General features: G+C 46.1%; 3 protein-coding genes across 41 annotated transcripts in view; 2 read left to right on the top strand and 1 right to left on the bottom strand.

The window, feature by feature from the left end:
- Positions 1 to 32: 32 nt before the first annotated feature.
- Positions 33 to 9,347, bottom strand: LOC135341661 (collagen alpha-1(I) chain-like). The gene is made up of 31 exons (XM_064538269.1): positions 8,704 to 9,347; positions 8,347 to 8,417; positions 7,799 to 7,836; positions 7,597 to 7,680; positions 7,372 to 7,494; positions 7,194 to 7,277; positions 7,035 to 7,088; positions 6,887 to 6,940; positions 6,715 to 6,822; positions 6,499 to 6,597; positions 6,335 to 6,388; positions 6,114 to 6,212; positions 5,644 to 5,940; positions 5,312 to 5,527; positions 5,009 to 5,152; positions 4,625 to 4,678; positions 4,341 to 4,502; positions 3,944 to 4,087; positions 3,720 to 3,827; positions 3,331 to 3,546; positions 2,972 to 3,241; positions 2,743 to 2,850; positions 2,505 to 2,612; positions 2,279 to 2,386; positions 2,025 to 2,186; positions 1,789 to 1,896; positions 1,491 to 1,652; positions 1,143 to 1,358; positions 719 to 1,026; positions 527 to 614; positions 33 to 365 (listed from the first exon to the last, which is right to left on the bottom strand). Exons 2-31 carry the CDS (start codon positions 8,408 to 8,410, stop codon positions 243 to 245), a joined length of 3,963 nt encoding a protein of 1,320 aa, XP_064394339.1. The 5' UTR covers positions 8,411 to 8,417; positions 8,704 to 9,347; the 3' UTR covers positions 33 to 242.
- Positions 9,346 to 11,583, top strand: LOC135341680 (cell surface glycoprotein 1-like). Of its 39 annotated transcripts, XM_064538297.1 has the most exons (10): positions 9,346 to 9,633; positions 9,755 to 10,181; positions 10,231 to 10,290; positions 10,349 to 10,408; positions 10,467 to 10,526; positions 10,585 to 10,644; positions 10,703 to 10,762; positions 10,821 to 10,880; positions 10,941 to 11,040; positions 11,312 to 11,583. In XM_064538297.1, exons 1-10 carry the CDS (start codon positions 9,480 to 9,482, stop codon positions 11,504 to 11,506), a joined length of 1,236 nt encoding a protein of 411 aa, XP_064394367.1. In that variant the 5' UTR covers positions 9,346 to 9,479; the 3' UTR covers positions 11,507 to 11,583. The 39 variants fall into 39 exon arrangements, with proteins under 39 accessions (XP_064394367.1, XP_064394369.1, XP_064394370.1 ...); XM_064538299.1 differs by lacking the exon at positions 10,231 to 10,290; XM_064538300.1 differs by lacking the exon at positions 10,349 to 10,408.
- Positions 11,584 to 11,998: 415 nt separating this feature from the next.
- Positions 11,999 to 17,733, top strand: part of LOC135341660 (collagen alpha-1(I) chain-like) — a 9,606-nt gene continuing 3,871 nt past the window's right edge. Inside the window, exons 1-20 of the mRNA XM_064538268.1 lie at positions 11,999 to 12,262; positions 12,325 to 12,391; positions 12,570 to 12,746; positions 12,860 to 12,912; positions 13,051 to 13,095; positions 13,494 to 13,622; positions 13,739 to 13,891; positions 14,001 to 14,054; positions 14,197 to 14,349; positions 14,467 to 14,520; positions 14,608 to 14,706; positions 14,866 to 14,964; positions 15,157 to 15,255; positions 15,468 to 15,674; positions 15,761 to 15,814; positions 15,969 to 16,121; positions 16,330 to 16,482; positions 16,641 to 16,802; positions 17,022 to 17,165; positions 17,303 to 17,572. Of these exons, the coding sequence (XP_064394338.1) occupies positions 12,328 to 12,391; positions 12,570 to 12,746; positions 12,860 to 12,912; positions 13,051 to 13,095; positions 13,494 to 13,622; positions 13,739 to 13,891; positions 14,001 to 14,054; positions 14,197 to 14,349; positions 14,467 to 14,520; positions 14,608 to 14,706; positions 14,866 to 14,964; positions 15,157 to 15,255; positions 15,468 to 15,674; positions 15,761 to 15,814; positions 15,969 to 16,121; positions 16,330 to 16,482; positions 16,641 to 16,802; positions 17,022 to 17,165; positions 17,303 to 17,572 (2,322 nt within the window). The 5' untranslated portion in view covers positions 11,999 to 12,262; positions 12,325 to 12,327. The remainder of the gene's footprint in view (positions 12,263 to 12,324; positions 12,392 to 12,569; positions 12,747 to 12,859; positions 12,913 to 13,050; positions 13,096 to 13,493; positions 13,623 to 13,738; positions 13,892 to 14,000; positions 14,055 to 14,196; positions 14,350 to 14,466; positions 14,521 to 14,607; positions 14,707 to 14,865; positions 14,965 to 15,156; positions 15,256 to 15,467; positions 15,675 to 15,760; positions 15,815 to 15,968; positions 16,122 to 16,329; positions 16,483 to 16,640; positions 16,803 to 17,021; positions 17,166 to 17,302; positions 17,573 to 17,733) is intronic.

Raw genomic sequence — 17,733 nt, 5'->3', positions numbered from 1 at the left:
CTCTATTTCATTATTTCGTAGATGCCTCAATGTTTTCAATAAATATCACTTCTTTAAAAAAATTCGTGTCATATTACAAATCCACTGAAGACAAGAAACTACAATAAATCCAGTATATGGGTTAAAATATTGTTCTGTATATCACAAAGAAAAAATTATGAGCTACACATGCAAAAACAGAGTATAGAGTTTACTAGCTAACCAGTTAGTCAACCAACTGTTACTATGGCTACCGAGCATGCTCAGTAGAAGCAGGTCTCCTTGAAGTGGTAGTCCTGGTAGTTGTATCGGATAGCCTCGGTGAATGGCACCAACTGCTCCATACTGTTCTCAGTCTTGAACGTCACTTCTCGCATCATCGTGAACTGTGTGCGTGTGTGTGTGTGTGTGAAGTGTGTGTGAAGTGGGGGGTGTGGAGACGAGGGGAGGACTAGTATGCCGGGTAAAGGTGTTCAAGCAATAACATGTACACATATAGGGGATGAAAGGTGTGCATGTCAAGAAGAGTGTGCGCTCATAAACTCACTGAATTGCATTTGGACATGACAACATCAAGGTTTCCCTTCTTTGAGAAAGATACATCAACACTGTTATCACTATCGAAAGGAGTGAGGCTGTAGGAGCAATAAAACATTGGGTGAACCATAAAATATCAGCTGAATAAACACACATAAGAATGCGCCCCATCCGCCCACTCTCCACACACACATACACACACCTGAGGGGTCCCTTGAGGCTGCAGGGCAGCTGGATAGTCTGAGAGGCCCGGGTGTGGAGCAGATGAAGGTGGTTGATTTGAGAGAAAGTGGTAGAGTTCTGCACACAGGTAGTGGCTTGCTCTCCCTCAAAGTGACAGTATGCCTTCACAGAGTCCAAAGATGAGCCCACGTTGGGGTCCACGGTGAATGTACCGCTGGAAACATCGGGTTTCTCCAGTTGAACGTCCCTGCAGCTACGAGCTGGTTTGAGAGAAGAGAGCTCCTGAAGCTCCTTGGCCATTGAAGTAAGCTCCACGTAGAGGAATTGCTGCAGGATGCATGGAATGTAATGTACTGTACGTACTACGTATTTGTATGCAGCCAAAATTTTAAGTACACATGATCGACGTACTAGCAGTATCAACACACAAACAATCAGCCCACCTTTTCGATCTTCTGAAGGTTGTAGGTGTCATCCCTGCCTCTGTAGAAGATTGGACCCTTAGTACCATCTCCAGGAGGTCCGGGAGGTCCGGGTGGTCCAAGGTATCCCTTGGGGCCATCACCTCCATCAGGACCAGGTGGTCCAGCAGATCCTTTCTCTCCCTCTGGTCCAAGAGCTGCCTTGGGGCCAACTGATCCTGTATCTCCTTTGGGACCCTGTGATAGCACAAAGATGATGAGTCATATACACGAATAAACACTTATGTGCATGTACTAAGCTTTAGGTGAATAGCTACAAGTACAGAAAGTGAATGATAGCTTTTCTATTCAATTTGTTGGGCCACTTGCCTCTGGTCCTTGTGGTCCCTGTGTTCCTTGGTTACCCTTGGGTCCAACATCTCCAACCATTCCAGGGATTCCATCGAATCCAGCGTCTCCTTTGTGTCCTTGGTCGCCCTTCTTGCCTTGGTCTCCCTTGTCTCCACGTGGTCCCTTGGGACCTGGATCACCCTGCAAACAGTTCACTCGTAATTACACAATCTTCGGGTATGTCTGTACATGTATTTAAACACAAAGCAATCTAAATATAGCTGGCTATACTGTAAAATAGGGTACAATGCAGGAAGTTACTGTAACGTGAGCTTACTGCTTGTCCAGGTGTTCCAGTTCGTCCAGCGGGTCCAGGGTCTCCATTGGCACCAGTGGGGCCGTCTCTGCCAGTTTCTCCAGGGCCACCAGTGGTACCAGGCTCACCCTACAAGGACAAGGACACGATGATTGCTATCCATGAAGATGAGCGAAAAGCATTTTTTACAATGGAGCGTACACACAGGAATGCAAAATTGCACTCAACTAACAGTTTGCTCAAAAATGGAAACTCACTCTCTTTCCATCTGGGCCAGGTTTACCGGGGAACCCACGGGGTCCAGCACGGCCTTTGTCTCCAGCATCACCAGGGGGTCCGTTTCGTCCAGATGCTCCAGGATCACCATCAAGTCCCTGTGCTCCTTTGTCTCCTGCGGGTCCTTCGAAGCCCTTGGGGCCCTGTGTGTGGGGGGGAGGGGGTTGACTTTTATCAAATTGCGATTATCATTTGTGTAGAGACGCTTTACCAAGCAATATTAGATACTACTTACAGATCTTCCTTTGGCTCCCTTGAGTCCCTGAGGCCCAGATGGTCCCTTCTGTCCCTGTGGTCCAGCATCACCCATATCTCCCTTCTCTCCAGCTGAGCCAGGGATGCCCTGAAAGATGTTTTAAAAATGCCACAATCAATCAAATGCTAAATGGTAAATATAACTATACAATATACAGTCCATTCAAATGTAATGTTCTACACGTATTACATGCAGCTGTGCTTACACTCTTTCCTTGTGCTCCCTTGGGTCCCTGAGGCCCGGATTGTCCAGTCAGTCCAGCCTCTCCTTGGGAACCAGGTCTTCCCTTCTCACCATCAGCTCCAGCCTTGCCCTGTTGGCATGGTGAGACAACAACACTGTAAACTCACCATGTAATAGACATTGAGATGGACGTTTGTAAATACACACACACACACACACACACACACTTGCTAGGCTTTGACAGGTCGGCACAAACTTACAGATACACCAGGTTCTCCTGATTTTCCGGGGAATCCCCTAGGTCCAGCAGGTCCACGGGGTCCGTAGGGTCCATCTTGTCCGGGTGGACCACGTGATCCTTTAGTTCCCTATAGACAGACAATAGTCTTAAAAGCACAGTTACGTATTAATTTTAAACTGTAAATACAGAATACGTATGAATATTTGCATGTATGCCAAAGAAAACTATGCGTTGCATGAGGTACTTACTGGGAAGCCGTCGGGTCCGACTGGTCCCTTTCCACCGCTGGGTCCTTCAGGGCCAGCTCGTCCAGGCAGTCCAGCGTTGCCAGTGGCACCAGCTGGTCCCTTGTTGCCTTGGGGGCTGGGCTGTCCAGGTTTGCCTGGTTTGCCAGCATTGCCCTGAGATCCAGGAACACCATCGGGTCCCTCCTCTCCTTGAGGTCCGACTGGTCCGACTGGTCCAGATCCTCCGGCTGGTCCTGCGGGGCCGCTTGCTCCTTGTGGGCCATCAGAACCCTATACAGATGGTTCAGAAGCAAGTAAATACGGAAACGTGGAAAAACATAGAATGAATGAAAGAGAGACAACCAGCAAAGTGTGTTCACCTTGTCTCCCTTATCTCCAGCTACTCCAGGCTTTCCAGCTCCTCCATGTGAGCCTTGCTCTCCGGGGAATCCCCTATCTCCAGCTAGTCCAGGGGGTCCAACGCCTCCAGGTCGTCCTGGGATACCATCAGGTCCAGCTTCTCCATCCTCTCCTCTGGGACCAGCGTTTCCAGGTCCACCACGAGGACCCTTAGCACCACGATCTCCTGCTCTACCCTGTGTGTGGAGGGCGGAGAGAGAGTGCAATATAAACTTGACATATTCTCTAGTTGGCTGGGGTTGTGTATTCGGTAGTTTTGATACCAATGCTCATCTTGCTAGTTACAGACATGCACATTAATCAACTGTTACAGCTAGTACCATGCATTCTACTGTGCTGCATGACTCACTCTAGATCCAGCTGGTCCAGAAGCTCCGATTCCTCCTCTGGGTCCAGGTGTACCTGCTCCTCCCTGGGGGCCTGGGTTACCATCAGGACCATCAGGACCATCACGACCCTAAGCATGAGAAACAAGATCAATGAATGTTAAGTGTACAGTTGGATAATACTTCAACTGTCTAATACACTCCATACACTGTCTGCTGGATACTTGCCAAAACAATGTTGACTTACAGTTTGTCCTGGGCCTCCAACAGCTCCAATATCACCAGATCCTCCGGGTCCACCCTTGGGCCCCTGATCTCCCTTGGCTCCAACGGGTCCAGCGCCTCCAGGTCCTCCACGAGGGCCAACATCTCCAGCTGGGCCAGTGGGACCCTGTATGAATAAGTGGAGTCAGTGAGCTACGTACATTGTACATGTATGAACTGAATGCTAAGAGTGATTGTACCATGCAAATACGTGTTGTCAATGAAGCGATTGGACTAAAATAACTTTTCTAAAGCAAGAGTGTATATACGAAGATTCTTGAATTTAGGTATTATATATTATAGGTAGCATTTAATGCTGTCTCAATCTCTAAGTATACATGCAATTAAGAGTGTGCTCAGGGGGAAAGAGTGTAACTTACAGCAGGTCCAGACTGTCCTGGGTGTCCGGGCTTTCCAAATCCTCCGGGAATGCCAGTGTTACCCTTAGCTCCGGGTGATCCAGCCTCTCCTGGCTGACCAGGGGGGCCGATGGGACCAGCCTCCCCTGGGACGCCATGTTCTCCACGAGAGCCCTTATGTCCCTGTAAAGAGAATAAGAGAATGGCATCGTCACCACAGCTGTATATGTAGCTCAAATAAGATGTTTCAATGTACATATTTCAGGATCAACTATTTGTTAGGTAGAATGTAATCTTGTACTTACTGAGATACCAAGGTCGCCATGAGCTCCAGCTGGTCCAGCTGGTCCGTCCAATCCCTGTAAGTAGGGTGTATATATGATTGTATATGTAAGCACACATAATAATGCACGTCCACAGTCTTAGAGTGACATGCATGTACCTATCTATACACATGCATATGTACCTATCTATACACATGCATGTACCTATCTATACACATGCATGTACCTATCTATACACATGCATGTACCTATCTATACACATGCATGTACCTATCTATACACATGCATGTACCTATCTATACACATGCATGTACCTATCTATACACATGCATGTACCTATCTATACACATGCACAGAATGTTGAGTATTGTCATGAGTTCCACACAATTCATTGAGATGACGTACCCTAGGTCCAGGAGGTCCGTGTGTGCCGGGTGCCCCTGCACTTCCAGGGCTACCAGAGTTACCAGCTGCTCCTTGATCTCCAGTCTTTCCACGAGATCCAGGACGGCCTGATGACCCAGGGCCACCATCATATCCATTAAGACCCTGCAGGAGGAGGCACCATTGATAACGCAACACAAGTTGTTATAGCAACGGTATAATACAGCAGATACTTAACCATTTAATTAGAATGCAAACCAGTTTTTAAACGAAATGTTTTGCTCTCCACTGTGTTTACTGTAGGTCTCGTAAACATTAACTCACATCTAGTCCAGCCACTCCAGGTGCTCCGTCACCACCCTTCTCTCCCTTGGCACCTTTGGCTCCGTTCTTTCCGTCACTACCGTCGAGTCCATTATGTCCAGATGGACCTTTTGGGCCCTTGGGTCCAACAGAGCCCTGTGGCCCAGGTCTGCCGTATTGTCCCTGATCTCCAGGGGGACCAGTGGCTCCTTTGTGTCCTTGTTCTCCAGTAGATCCCTGGATACATTCAATAGCTAGTTACTAAAGCTCTATGTAATGATAAATTAGGATGAAAGCCTTATAAATTCCACAAATTCAAACCACTCATAATTATCAATAAATTCAGGACTTACAGCCTTTCCTTGAGCACCATTCACTCCTTTGTCTCCATCCATACCGGGCTCTCCCTTGGCACCAGACTGACCTCTAGGTCCAGTGGCACCAGCTTCTCCAGTCTGTCCTTGGATACCAGGGGGACCAGGTCGGCCTTGGTTACCCATGAGCCCCTTCTGACCACCAAGCCCAGCTGAGCCTGGAGTTCCATTCTGACCTGGATTACCACCTGCTCCGGGATGACCAGGCACTCCATCAGCGCCCTTATCACCATCTGCGCCTTGTCCTCCTCTTGGGCCAGTGGCACCACGGGGTCCCTGCAGACAAATTCAAAACAGCATAATTTCAGTCCACTATGCATTGCACACAGAGAGGAATCTCTCATGCAAAACTTCAAATCAGCCGGAAAAATACAGTACATGTATATGCATAATTGTACAACAGGGAAGAAGCATACATACAAGTATACACACAGTTCAGATTATCTCACCGCAGCCCCTTTTCGTCCTTGAGATCCACCGGGGCCAGTTTCTCCAGATTCACCACCAGGTCCAGCATAGCCAGCTGGGCCAGCGGGTCCATCAGGGCCCTGTACACAACAGTGCAAATAAAGTACCATTGCAGCAAAGTACACATGCACATAATGGATAATGCTGCATAGTAAAAATTATGCTGACTCTGAGATAGTCACACAGAGTACATGTCTCTCACATCGTTGCCATCTGGTCCAGAGTCTCCCTTCATTCCCACAGATCCTTGTCCTCCCTGCAGCAAGTGCACACAAAGTCATTCATTGTAAGTAATGCAGCTAGCCAATTAGAGTCATTGTGCAAGTAGATACACAATTAAGCTTCAATTTTTCAAATACAATTTACCCTGTTTCCGTCAGGTCCTGGGTGTCCAGTCTCGCCGCTAGGTCCAGGAACGCCCTTTGAACCCTGCTCTCCACGGTCACCGGCAGCTCCAGCATCACCCTAGTACAGGTAGAGGGCATGAGATCATTAAAAATCATACCATTTAAAACCAATTAGGTAAGTTTTAGACTTCCATAATGCTCACTGGCTAAAATATAGATATTTATAGCTACTCACATCATCTCCCTTGAGTCCAGGGAATCCGGGGATACCGGGCAGTCCTGGGGGTCCACTGGGTCCATGCTCTCCTGGCTGTCCAGTGGGTCCAGTTGGCCCAGGGCTTCCCTGTATGCATAGCGAGGAGACAAGCATGTTACAGCACCACTTAATAGCCATATAAGCCACTTACGGTCTTTCCAGCATTTCCAACAACTCCAGGCTCTCCTTGTGTGCCTTCCATACCCTGTGAAAATTGGCAGTGTTAAACCAAGCTCTCAAGAAAAAGTGAACGCCATTAACCAAAATACGTAACATGTACATACAATAATTAATTTTACCCTGTGTCCTCTGATTCCCTTAGCTCCTGGGTGTCCAGGATAGCCAGGTGCTCCCTGCACAGTATTAATATAATAACAACGAAGCTAACTATACTAACAACTATAGTGCTATAGTGAATACAATCTATACTAGTTGTTGAAGTGGTGCTGCTGGCTCACATAAGGTCCTGGAGGTCCAGGTGGTCCTCTGGCACCACGGTCACCAACAATTGGAATCACAATGGGTCCTTTATCTCCACCACCCTGCAGTGTACAAAGGCGAGATGCATCAAAATGGTACTACTTTAAAGCAACACAGCATAACCACACACAGCAGATTTAAACACAATTTCCTTACAATGGGTACATAGGCAGGTGCTCCTGGCTGTCCGGGGGGTCCAGGGGGACCAGGTGGGCCACTTTCTCCTCCGGAACCATCTTGACCATCATTTCCAGATTTACCATCACTACCATCATCTCCCTGTTAAGGAGAACACATCGTCAGATGAAATTTAGAGCTCGTGAATTGTATGACAACTAAAGCACGTAGAATGAAGAGAATATAACTATTGTGGTTGCTTACGCTTGAGCCTGGTGGGCCTTGAGATCCTGGTGGTCCAGGTTGGGCTGCTACATCACTTCCGGGGGGGCCAGCGGGGCCTGGCATCTGATGGGAGGGTACAAAAAATGAGACACAGATACATTACTGAAAGTAAATGATATGTACATCTACATATAAACATTCCGGCAAAAAACAAGTAGGATTTAATTTTGTGAGTACTTACCGCTGCAGATTGTCTTTTAGCTCGCACACTAGCTGCATCTGTAAGGAAAAAGAAGAAAGTGAACAAATTTAGTATACAGTTGATTCTGCAGTACAAACGTGCATTCATACAGCTGCAGTAGAGATACGTGTACATGCATAGTTGCAGTGGCAGCAGAACAAAAGATCATTGTGTCCCAACAAAGACTGAGCTGTGATGTATAAAGTGGACCACTCCCATTCACAGCAAAGACACAACAATTATGTCTACTGTAAAATAAACAATCTTATTGTAAGAAGGTGTGGTGCAGTCTCTTCCTGTTGAGTCAAATCACACTCTCTACTGACAAATGTACCATCAACAGTACTAACAATATCAAGCAAACTTTTCTGAGAGCTGCGGTTCATGCAGAATAAAACGCAATGAATAAACAGCCTTATACGTACTTGCCTAGTTTCATAATCAAGATCACTCTGACCCTAACCTAATCACACACGTACACACGTCATTGATAGCACATGCACTGGTCCTGCAGCAATAGGGCAACCATAAATACTGCCACAACGTACCAGCTACGCTGAGCAGGGCTAGTGCTGCAATTGAGAGGATGATTAGAGGTCTCAGAGTCATCATTTTGACCCTGCAAGGAAAGAGAAACAATAATTACATGATGCATGCACACGGCTATAACAGTACACCATGCAGAAGAGATAAAGGTAAATGATCCCTCAAGCTCTTATTAACCTAACTAAGCCTCAAGCTCAGCATTCAGTCAGCAAGAATGTTTTACTTCAAACTGAGTTAATGCCGTACTAAGGTATATAATGTGGAATATAATGTGTGTGCATGCACTGCAGTGTATAATTATGCATGCACTGTCAGACAGCACCAGCTAAATCATACATGCCGAATACCATACAACTTACTTTTGTTAGTACTAATGCTTAACAGTTCACTCTGCACCGCTAGCACTTGAGAGTGGCTACTCGGATCACAGAGGTAGATGTGAGGGTTGCAGGAATACGCTCTTCGAGTGGTCCTTAGCTACTTGCAGCTGTGGTTTCAGCAGCAGAATCTAGGGACATACAATCTCGTAAGCTAAGCTGCTAGACTGACAAACTGCTAACAAACTAGCTGGCTACCAACTGAGCTGCAGCTCTGAAAAGTGCTAAAGGATATTGTAATAGCCTTTTGACTGAGCTAATAAGCCCCAAACTCTGCCCAGTTGGCTCAGCAACTATAGCCCTAAGTACACCAATAAAGGAATGCACAATGGCATAGCTCATAGACAGAATAATAACGCAAGTCCAGACAATAATAGAACCATAGAAAAAGCGGAGGACAATATTGTGAGGACTTCCTAGCAACCAACTTTGCAGTAAAGACTAAATAAATGTCATACTGTTGCATAAACACATACTACTGTTTGGGGCCACACTGCCAAGTGGTAGACAAAATTAACAAGGACAATGGCACAATGCTTTATTGTAAGGGAGAGGAAGTAATGGTTTTACAAGGAATGTGAAAAATGTATGGAATCTGAAATTGGAATAAAATTTAACCAAACCTTATGGGCGTGGCTAACAAAGTTGCTATGGAAACAAGTTTGCATCCAACCATGAGAGCCTAGCCACCTCAATCTTGCTAATGTTGACTAGACTTCACTTGAAACTTTTTAAAACTTGAAACTTGAAAGTTAATAATGTCTGTCTCGTATGCATCTAGTCGTTTGAGTGTCCCGCTGGGTTTTGAGTACATCCTGGAGAGTCTTGCTCGAGAGGTCCTCAGGGAGCAACCTAAAGACATCATCGCTTTTGCTGCTGAATACTTCAAGGGAAAGGTGATAGTCAGAGATGGTAAGTGAGTCATTTAAATGTATAATATATCTAATAATTATTTATTATCACTGAGCATGTGACAGTAAATGTGCATTATTCAGAAATAATTATTTTAACCACTTTGTTCCTTCTGCACCAGAGGGAGGAATTTTAGACACTCCACTGCACAAGGCAACCACTGATGCAAGGCCTACTACTGAAGACAGTCCAGTAGAACTAGTGGAAGGACCACAGGAAGACACACATGCAAGAGATACGAACAATGCTAGTGCTGATGAGGGTTCACAACCTGGTGTTACTGAAGATGAACTAACAGCGGATACCAGTAGAGCAACTTCTCCTGAGAGTGAAGCCGTTCCATCCACATATGAAGAAGCAGCAAAAGATGAAAGTGAGGATAGTCCCCCGGAGAATGCTCCACCCAGTGAGACAGCTGATGAAGGGGCAGAAGACGGTGATGAAGAAGTGGGTGTGGCACAGGAAATGAAAGAGGGAACGACTGACGATGATGTCACTGAAAGTGAAGATGATAGCAAAGCAAAGGATGACCAACCAGCACCCGAAAGGTATCAGGAAATAAATGTAAGCATTCCTCTATTCATTTTTGCTACACAGTGAGCCAGAGGTTACCAGTGGTGAGGGGGAGCCTGTTGTAGAGGAGCCAGTACTTGAAAGGTACACCGGGTCACATTTATTTAGGTCTGCTATCTAATGTCCCGTGTTTGCTACACAGTGAGCCAGAGGTTACCAGTGGTGAAGGGGAGCCTGTTGTAGAGGAGCCAGTACTTGAAAGGTACACCGGGTCATATTTATTTAGGTCTGCTATCCAATGTCCCGTGTTTACCAAACAGTGAGCCAGAGGTTACCAGTGGTGAGGGGGAGTCTGTTGTGGAGGAGCCAGTACTTGAAAGGTACACCGGGTCACATTTATTTAGGTCTGCTATCCAATGTCCCGTGTTTACCACACAGTGAGCCAGAGGTTACCAGTGGTGAAGGGGAGCCTGTTGTAGAGGAGCCAGTACTTGAAAGGTACACCGGGTCACATTTATTTAGGTCTGCTATCTAATGTCCCGTGTTTGCTACACAGTGAGCCAGAGGTTACTAGTGGTGAAGGGGAGTCTGTTGTGGAGGAGCCAGTACTTGAAAGGTACACCGGGTCACATTTATTTAGGCCTGCTATCCAATGTCCCGTGTTTGCTACACAGTGAGCCAGAGGTTACCAGTGGTGAGGGGGAGCCTGTTGTGGAGGAGCCAGTACTTGAAAGGTAAATTAATTTATGCGTAAAATTAGGCCCTATATCTAATGTGTCACATGTTTGCTACAGCTCGCCAGAGGGTGGTGATGTAGAGCCTGTTGTAGATGAGCCTGTGACAGTTGAAGCAGATCCTGTGGAGAGCACCAGTGCACAAGAAAATCAAGAAGAGGTAGGTATAGTGTGGTGTGTGCAATTGTGTAGTGTCCATACGCATCGTTTTATAAAGGTAGAATTTTAGTGTTTTGGAGTGTTTACTTTAAAGTGTGCTGATTCACTACTGTGCCACAATAATTAATGTAAACATTAGTATGTTATGTGCAGCGGGCCTGGGCCATAGACAGTGATCATTAGCACACCTAAAACAGGACTTAAATTATGTTGATTCAATTTCAACAATTTTGTGCTTTTCTGAAAGCTTAAAATACTGTGCTTCCATTCAGCCCTCTGAGCCTGAGCAAGGAGACACTGAAGGTGAGGTAGCTCCCTCCAGCACCAGTTTAGCAGAAGGCCCTGAAGAGACAGAGCCTGAGTCCACACCTGAGAGTAGAGTAGATAGTACACCCCCTGGGGACGAACCAAGCGACCAGCAGACTGCCAATAAGGACACACCTACTGATGATGAACAAACTCAATAGACTTAAACACTTGCTATAGTTAGAGATCATGTTAATTATTACCATTATCAATTACGTAATAATTATTATTGTTGTGATGGAGTTAAAATTGGAATGTTAAACTTGTTTGGAATGTGTGCAAGAATGTGTGCAGTGAACTTCCTTTGTTTTGAGTAGTGGTTTGGCATGTTATGACTTACAGATTTGATGTGTACTAACACAACCCTTATTATTAGCTTATGTGGGGAGCTTTGCAACAAAGATGGGTGGTGACCTATTGTTGTCTTGCCATTGACTTCGTCTCTATGCAGCCATTCTAGTTTGGTCTATATTTCGAATGTTTGATATGGGGCGTAGCCAAATCCACAACATACACCAACTATTGCAGTACTGTTGTGTCTTTAATGCACCCAAACTCTCCTATTGTCGTCTCAGCCTTTCAAGTTCCTCATTCTTCCTGTCCCAGGCTTCATTGTCCTAATGTCAGTACAATAGCTCAATGCATGGGCAGGCATTAATCCATCCTCCTGCATTCCACGGAGCTCAGTCAGTGTAGTGCAGCTATTATAGCTTGCTGTGCAGTTCAGTGTGTTCAATTTGCACTTGCCAAGAGGGATAGCTAGGACTGTAGCTGCCTTCTGTGCTCAAAGATCTGATAGAGTTCTACTGTTCTCTTTGTCTGCTGTTAGCCAGTAGGTAGTGAGAAGGTAGTAGCTAGAATCAACCAGCAAGTTACGTGCACACCTTACTGCACTGAAGAGGACTATATCTTCCAAGGTAAGAGCTGAGAATTTAGTGCATATTGCAAGCAGCTTATGCTATCTCCTGTGCTGTTGCAGATCATGATAATGTCGGTCAAGTTGTTGATCAGTGTGCTGGCTCTTGCCTGCATCTCCTCACAAGCGGGTGAGTGCCTGCATGGTTATGCGTGTCATACACATTAGGCCTATGACTATCCCATGTATTAGCATCCTCAACAGTCGTGTATTTTTGAGCAACTTAGTGCCGTCTTATTTACGAGATATGTACACTTTTATCAATATCTATGATGACACCTATTACGTATTCATCACATTGACTACAGCTGCTCAGGAGCAAGTCTTCTGTTTCGAGGAATTCACTGAGGCTGAGGGCAATGGCCAGTGTGGAGGGCAGTTTATGGGTATGACGACTCCGGAGGACTGTTGCGTAACACAAGGAGCAGGGGGCTATGTGTTAGGAGGAGGCAATGAAGATTGCAAATCTTGTATGACTGTTACCGGTAAGTTGTGACGTTGATGAGTGAACGGATACCAACCAAAATGTCTATTTTAAAAAGTTGCAAAACTCTGAAATGACCAACTCTTTGAATGCTTATTATTGTGTTCTCTACAGATCCTAATGGACCCGCTGGACCACCCGGCGACTCTGGCAATGTGGTTGGAGGAGTAAGTCTCAGTTCACCTCATAAAAAAAGGCCTAAAAGAGTGCTATTACTGCACGTATATCTAGTTTCAGTGCCAAATGACAATTTATTTTATTTACAAATACTTATTGTTACAACGTGTATCCTTCCTCCTGTGCAGCCACTTCCCGGTCCCGCTGGCCCACCTGGAAATCCTGGACCCAATGTGAGTCATCAGTCAGAATTCTTAGTAAAGAGGCATGCAGTACTGCATTGCTTGCATCCTTAATTAAAAGAACGATGAGTGAGTGCATCCTGTTTGAGTATGCTGTCCTCTGTGTCCACAGCAGCCCTCAGAATGGCTGGATGGGTGTGGGCTACACTTAGTCTAAACAAAGCCTAGGCTAGACTCAATATATCTCACTCTTTGTCCTTGTGACAATGGATGCTTGCTTCAATTCCTATGATCACTGTAAACATTGACCAGCTAGTGCACGCTAACCCTACCCTAAGCCTAACCCTACCCCATAGCTTTATGGCTTGTTCCTAGGGCCCACAGGTGAAATGTTACCACATCAGCAGAGTCCATGTTTTCAACAATCCATATTTTATTGTGTATCATAGGGAGATGATGGTACTGATGGTGACCAAGGTAGTGATGGAGATCAAGGTCCAATCGGAGGTGTGGGCCCAGCTGGTGCTCCAGGTGTGCCTGGACCCCCTGGTGTCATTGGATTCCCCAAAGGACCAAAAGTGAGCCGATCAAATGTTGTAGAGTAGTGCATCAGATGTGCATTCCACACAATGCCACAAATCTGTTTGATTTTACTGTTGAAAGGTTGCATAATTCATATCGATTGTGCCTTTAGGGAGGAATTGGTTACCCTGGTCACCCCGGAGTGCCTGGATCTAAGGGAACGAAGGGCCCTCAGGGTGTCCCTGGTTTAGTGGGCTGGCCAGGACCCAAGGGATACCCAGGACTCAAGGGACCACAGGGAAAGAAAGGACCCAAGGGAGAGAGGGTGAGTCGTTGCATACAGCAACACTAGTAGAGAAACTGGAGCCATTTGAATCACCGATACAATGTTATAGTTATCCTAACGACTACATTATTGTATTTGTTATATACAGGGTTATGTTGGACCACCTGGAGCAGTTGGACCTGCTGGCGACTTTGGACCTAAGGTAAAATATTTATACACGTAGCAAGATTTGGAAGTATAGCATCTACTATTTACTCAGTGCACAGTGATCTTGATATTAATAAGCCAATAATTGATAATACCAATACATGTATTAAGCCAATTGTTCCCCCCCCCCCCTATAGGGACCTAGTGGTGTGCCTGGAGCACCTGGACAGGGCGGACCTGCTGGTAATGTAGGAGTTCAGGGCCCACCTGGACCCAACGGAGATCAAGGAGTGCCTGGAGATACTGGTAACGATGGAGCCAAGGGCCCACCTGGAAATGCTGGACCACCTGTGAGTCTGTTACTCCATTCCTGGTCTGAATAATAAACCATTGACTTGCTATAATTTATAGATGATATTTCACTGGTGCTGGCTATTTTTATGCAATTTTGTAATTATTGTTTTTAGGGATTCCCTGGACCTACTGGAGGTCGTGGAGAGGCTGGAGACAAAGGACAACCTGTAAGTCTAGTTTGCAATGGATATCAAGATACTGACATATAGTTATGATGTTGGCATTATTTGAGTCTTGTTCCTGTGATTATGTAGGGTGATCCTGGACCATATGGCCCAGCTGGAGTCGAGGGACCCGCTGGTCAGAGGGGAGCCACTGGCCCTCAGGGACCCAAGGGAATAGCTGGAGACACCGTATGTTTTGCACCAATTTTCTGTATATAATTATATCTTGAGCGTGATCTTCTAGTCAAAAAAAGGTGTACTGTATTCTATGTATAGCGTGTCTGGATCGAAAGTTGTAGACATGTGCAACGAAAATTCAACCGTTTTTACAGTATGTGCGTTTTGTAGGGTCCATACGGACACCCTGGATCTAAGGGCAAGGCAGGCAACCCTGGACAACCTGGCAAAGATGGAGTACCTGGAGACAGGGGAGAGGATGGAGGTGATGTAAGTTGATCTCAGTCTGAGTTGGTACTCTAGTTCAGTCCAGGCAACAATTAGTGTAGCCAACTATAACAGCTCATGTGCGTACCTGTATGTACATGTATGTAAGATTGGTGCAGTCAGTAGCTATATAAGAACAGAAAGTATTTATGCCTATTTGTGTGACGCTATTGTCCACTCCCACACTCCTCCCAGGGTACTGATGGTGCCCCAGGCCCACAAGGACCAGCTGGACAGAAGGGAGATCCCGGCAAGAGAGGAGCACCTGGTGCCCCAGGACGACACGGAGAAACTGTAAGTATATATACATAACTATTTCTCATTATTGCATGATTCAGCCGTTTCGTAAAAAATTGTTTATAGTGTATGTTCTAGAGCTACATTGTATGCCATTATGCACTGTGCTGTAGTTTAAATATGGTGCATATACGTAGGTCATTTCTCGTTCTTTAATCAGCTAGCCAATAAAAATCCCTCTTTAATTATAATGATATGACTCAATGTAGGGTCGTCAAGGAGATACCGGAGCCCCAGGTTTCAACGGAGATGATGGCCACCCAGGTCAACAAGGAGCCAAGGGTCAGAAGGGACCTCTCGGAGACAAGGGAGCACGTGGAGCCTTCGGAGACCTTGGTCACCCCGGAGTGGACGGACCCAAAGGACTTAGGGGTGGCCCCGGACAAGACGGACCAGCTGGATCTCAGGGAGAACCTGTAAGAGTTATTTAGATACCCTTCAATTTGACTATAATTGTGATTTTGATCGTGAAGTGATCATTACCTATACTCAATCCACACAGGGCAACGGTGGAGAGCCTGGATTCAATGGCAAACCTGGAAAATCTGGAGCTTCTGTAAGTACATGTACCACACAAATTTACTGTGTATGATATATTTGGGAAAAAACAACTGTACTGTAAGAGACTGTAAGAGGGTAAGTTTATTTAGCCCTTTATTTTACTGCTACTACTGTATTTACCTCGCCTCCCCCCCTCCCCCCTCCTCCAGGGAGATTCTGGTGACAATGGTGACAACGGTCCAGACGGTCCTCCTGGCAAGGCTGGCACAGACGGCAAGGATGGAGGTCGTGGATTCCCCGGTCGCCGTGGACCCCCTGGTTTCCCTGGACAACCCGGCCCACCTGGACAATCTGGCTCTGATGTAAGATAATAATGTGTACTGTACAATGTACATGTATGTTGTTTCTGAAGTTTTTGGAGCTAATTCTAAGACACCATTACTTAAGTTAGGAACAAAACTAAAAGTAGCTCTCTAATGCTACAATGTGGTTGCTTAGATCAGTGGTCGGGCTCAAATTTTATGATAAAAACAATTATGTAGACTTCAACAATATAATTTATACACACAGGGTTCTGAGGGAGCTAAAGGACCATCTGGTTTCCCTGGCCCCACAGGACCCCCCGGCCCAGTTGGACCCACTGGCAGACCTGGACCAGCTGGCTCTGATGGAGAGCCTGGTGACGATGGAGACCCTGGACAAGATGGACCTCATGGAGCACCTGTGAGTAGAGTCTAATTGTTGAATATCTTGCGAGGCTACATGTATGTTTGATGCCTATACAGTAACAGTGTACATGTATGTATGATGTGTATACTTATAAAAAACTAGTCTCTATTGTAATTGTTGTATCATTCTCATTGCCAATTCTCCACTCGTAGGGTCACCCAGGCCCCAAAGGTCAACATGGTCAACATGGAGAGATTGGAGATCAAGGAGCCAAGGGCCCCACTGGACCCCCCGGCCCTGCTGGAGCACGAGGAACTAAGGGAGCACACGGTCGAGAGGGACCACGAGGACAGAAGGGAGATGCTGGACCTGGTGTAAGTACACACAGTTAGCTATAATCATTGCTTATAAATTGACAGACAAAAAGGATCTTCAAATGTCTCGTTAAAAACACTTACTTGTAGTAAGACAAACACGTATTGTACAAATGTGAGCTGGCTATAGACTTTAGTTTTAAGCATTCATTTTGTTGATTCTGATGTCTACTTTGTGTTACGTGTTTATGCTTCATGTCAGCAAACATCTGTGTACAGGGTGACAGTGGGTCATCAGGAGACGAGGGAGAGAAGGGAAGCAATGGTGCCCCCGGTAAGGCTGGAGCTCGTGGAGCCTCTGGTCAGCCTGGTGCAGCCGGTGGCCCTGGAGCATCTGGACCAAAAGGACAACGTGGAGAGCCAGTACGTTGTGATGGGTATCCATAGTTCTGACTAACACAGACTTGAGTATATCTTGACTGCATCAGTTGCAGCATTTACTCTAACACTTAGATAGACCCATGTAGATGTACATGCATGAAATCATTCTTTTTTACCAGGGTTCCCAAGGAGAACAAGGTCTACTTGGCCCCAATGGCCCTGCTGGATCAATCGGATTCACTGGAGCTAAAGGAATGAACGGAGATAGTGGCCCAGCTGGACCTGCTGGAGAGACTGGCCACCCTGGCCCCGATGGCCGACCTGGTTCACCCGGACGAAAAGGACCCCCTGGCCCAGTGGGTGAGGCTGGAGCTGATGGACCACATGGACCTGATGGTGATAGAGGAAACCCAGGACCTGCCGGATCTGTGGGATCAAACGGAGAGAGGGTAAGACTGTTGTGTGTGTGTACGCATGATATGTACAGTTCAGCTGAGAGCCCTGATGGAACTAACATGCATTTGCATATGTATAGTGTGGATTTTCCCATTGAATTAAAACAATGTAGCTACTCTTATTATTGTCTGATTGAGGTTTTGTTGCTAAATTG

The sequence above is a fragment of the Halichondria panicea genome, chromosome 9, assembly GCF_963675165.1.
Source record: "Halichondria panicea chromosome 9, odHalPani1.1, whole genome shotgun sequence".
NCBI lineage: Eukaryota > Metazoa > Porifera > Demospongiae > Suberitida > Halichondriidae > Halichondria > Halichondria panicea.
This window is presented reverse-complemented; position numbering and strand designations above follow the sequence as displayed.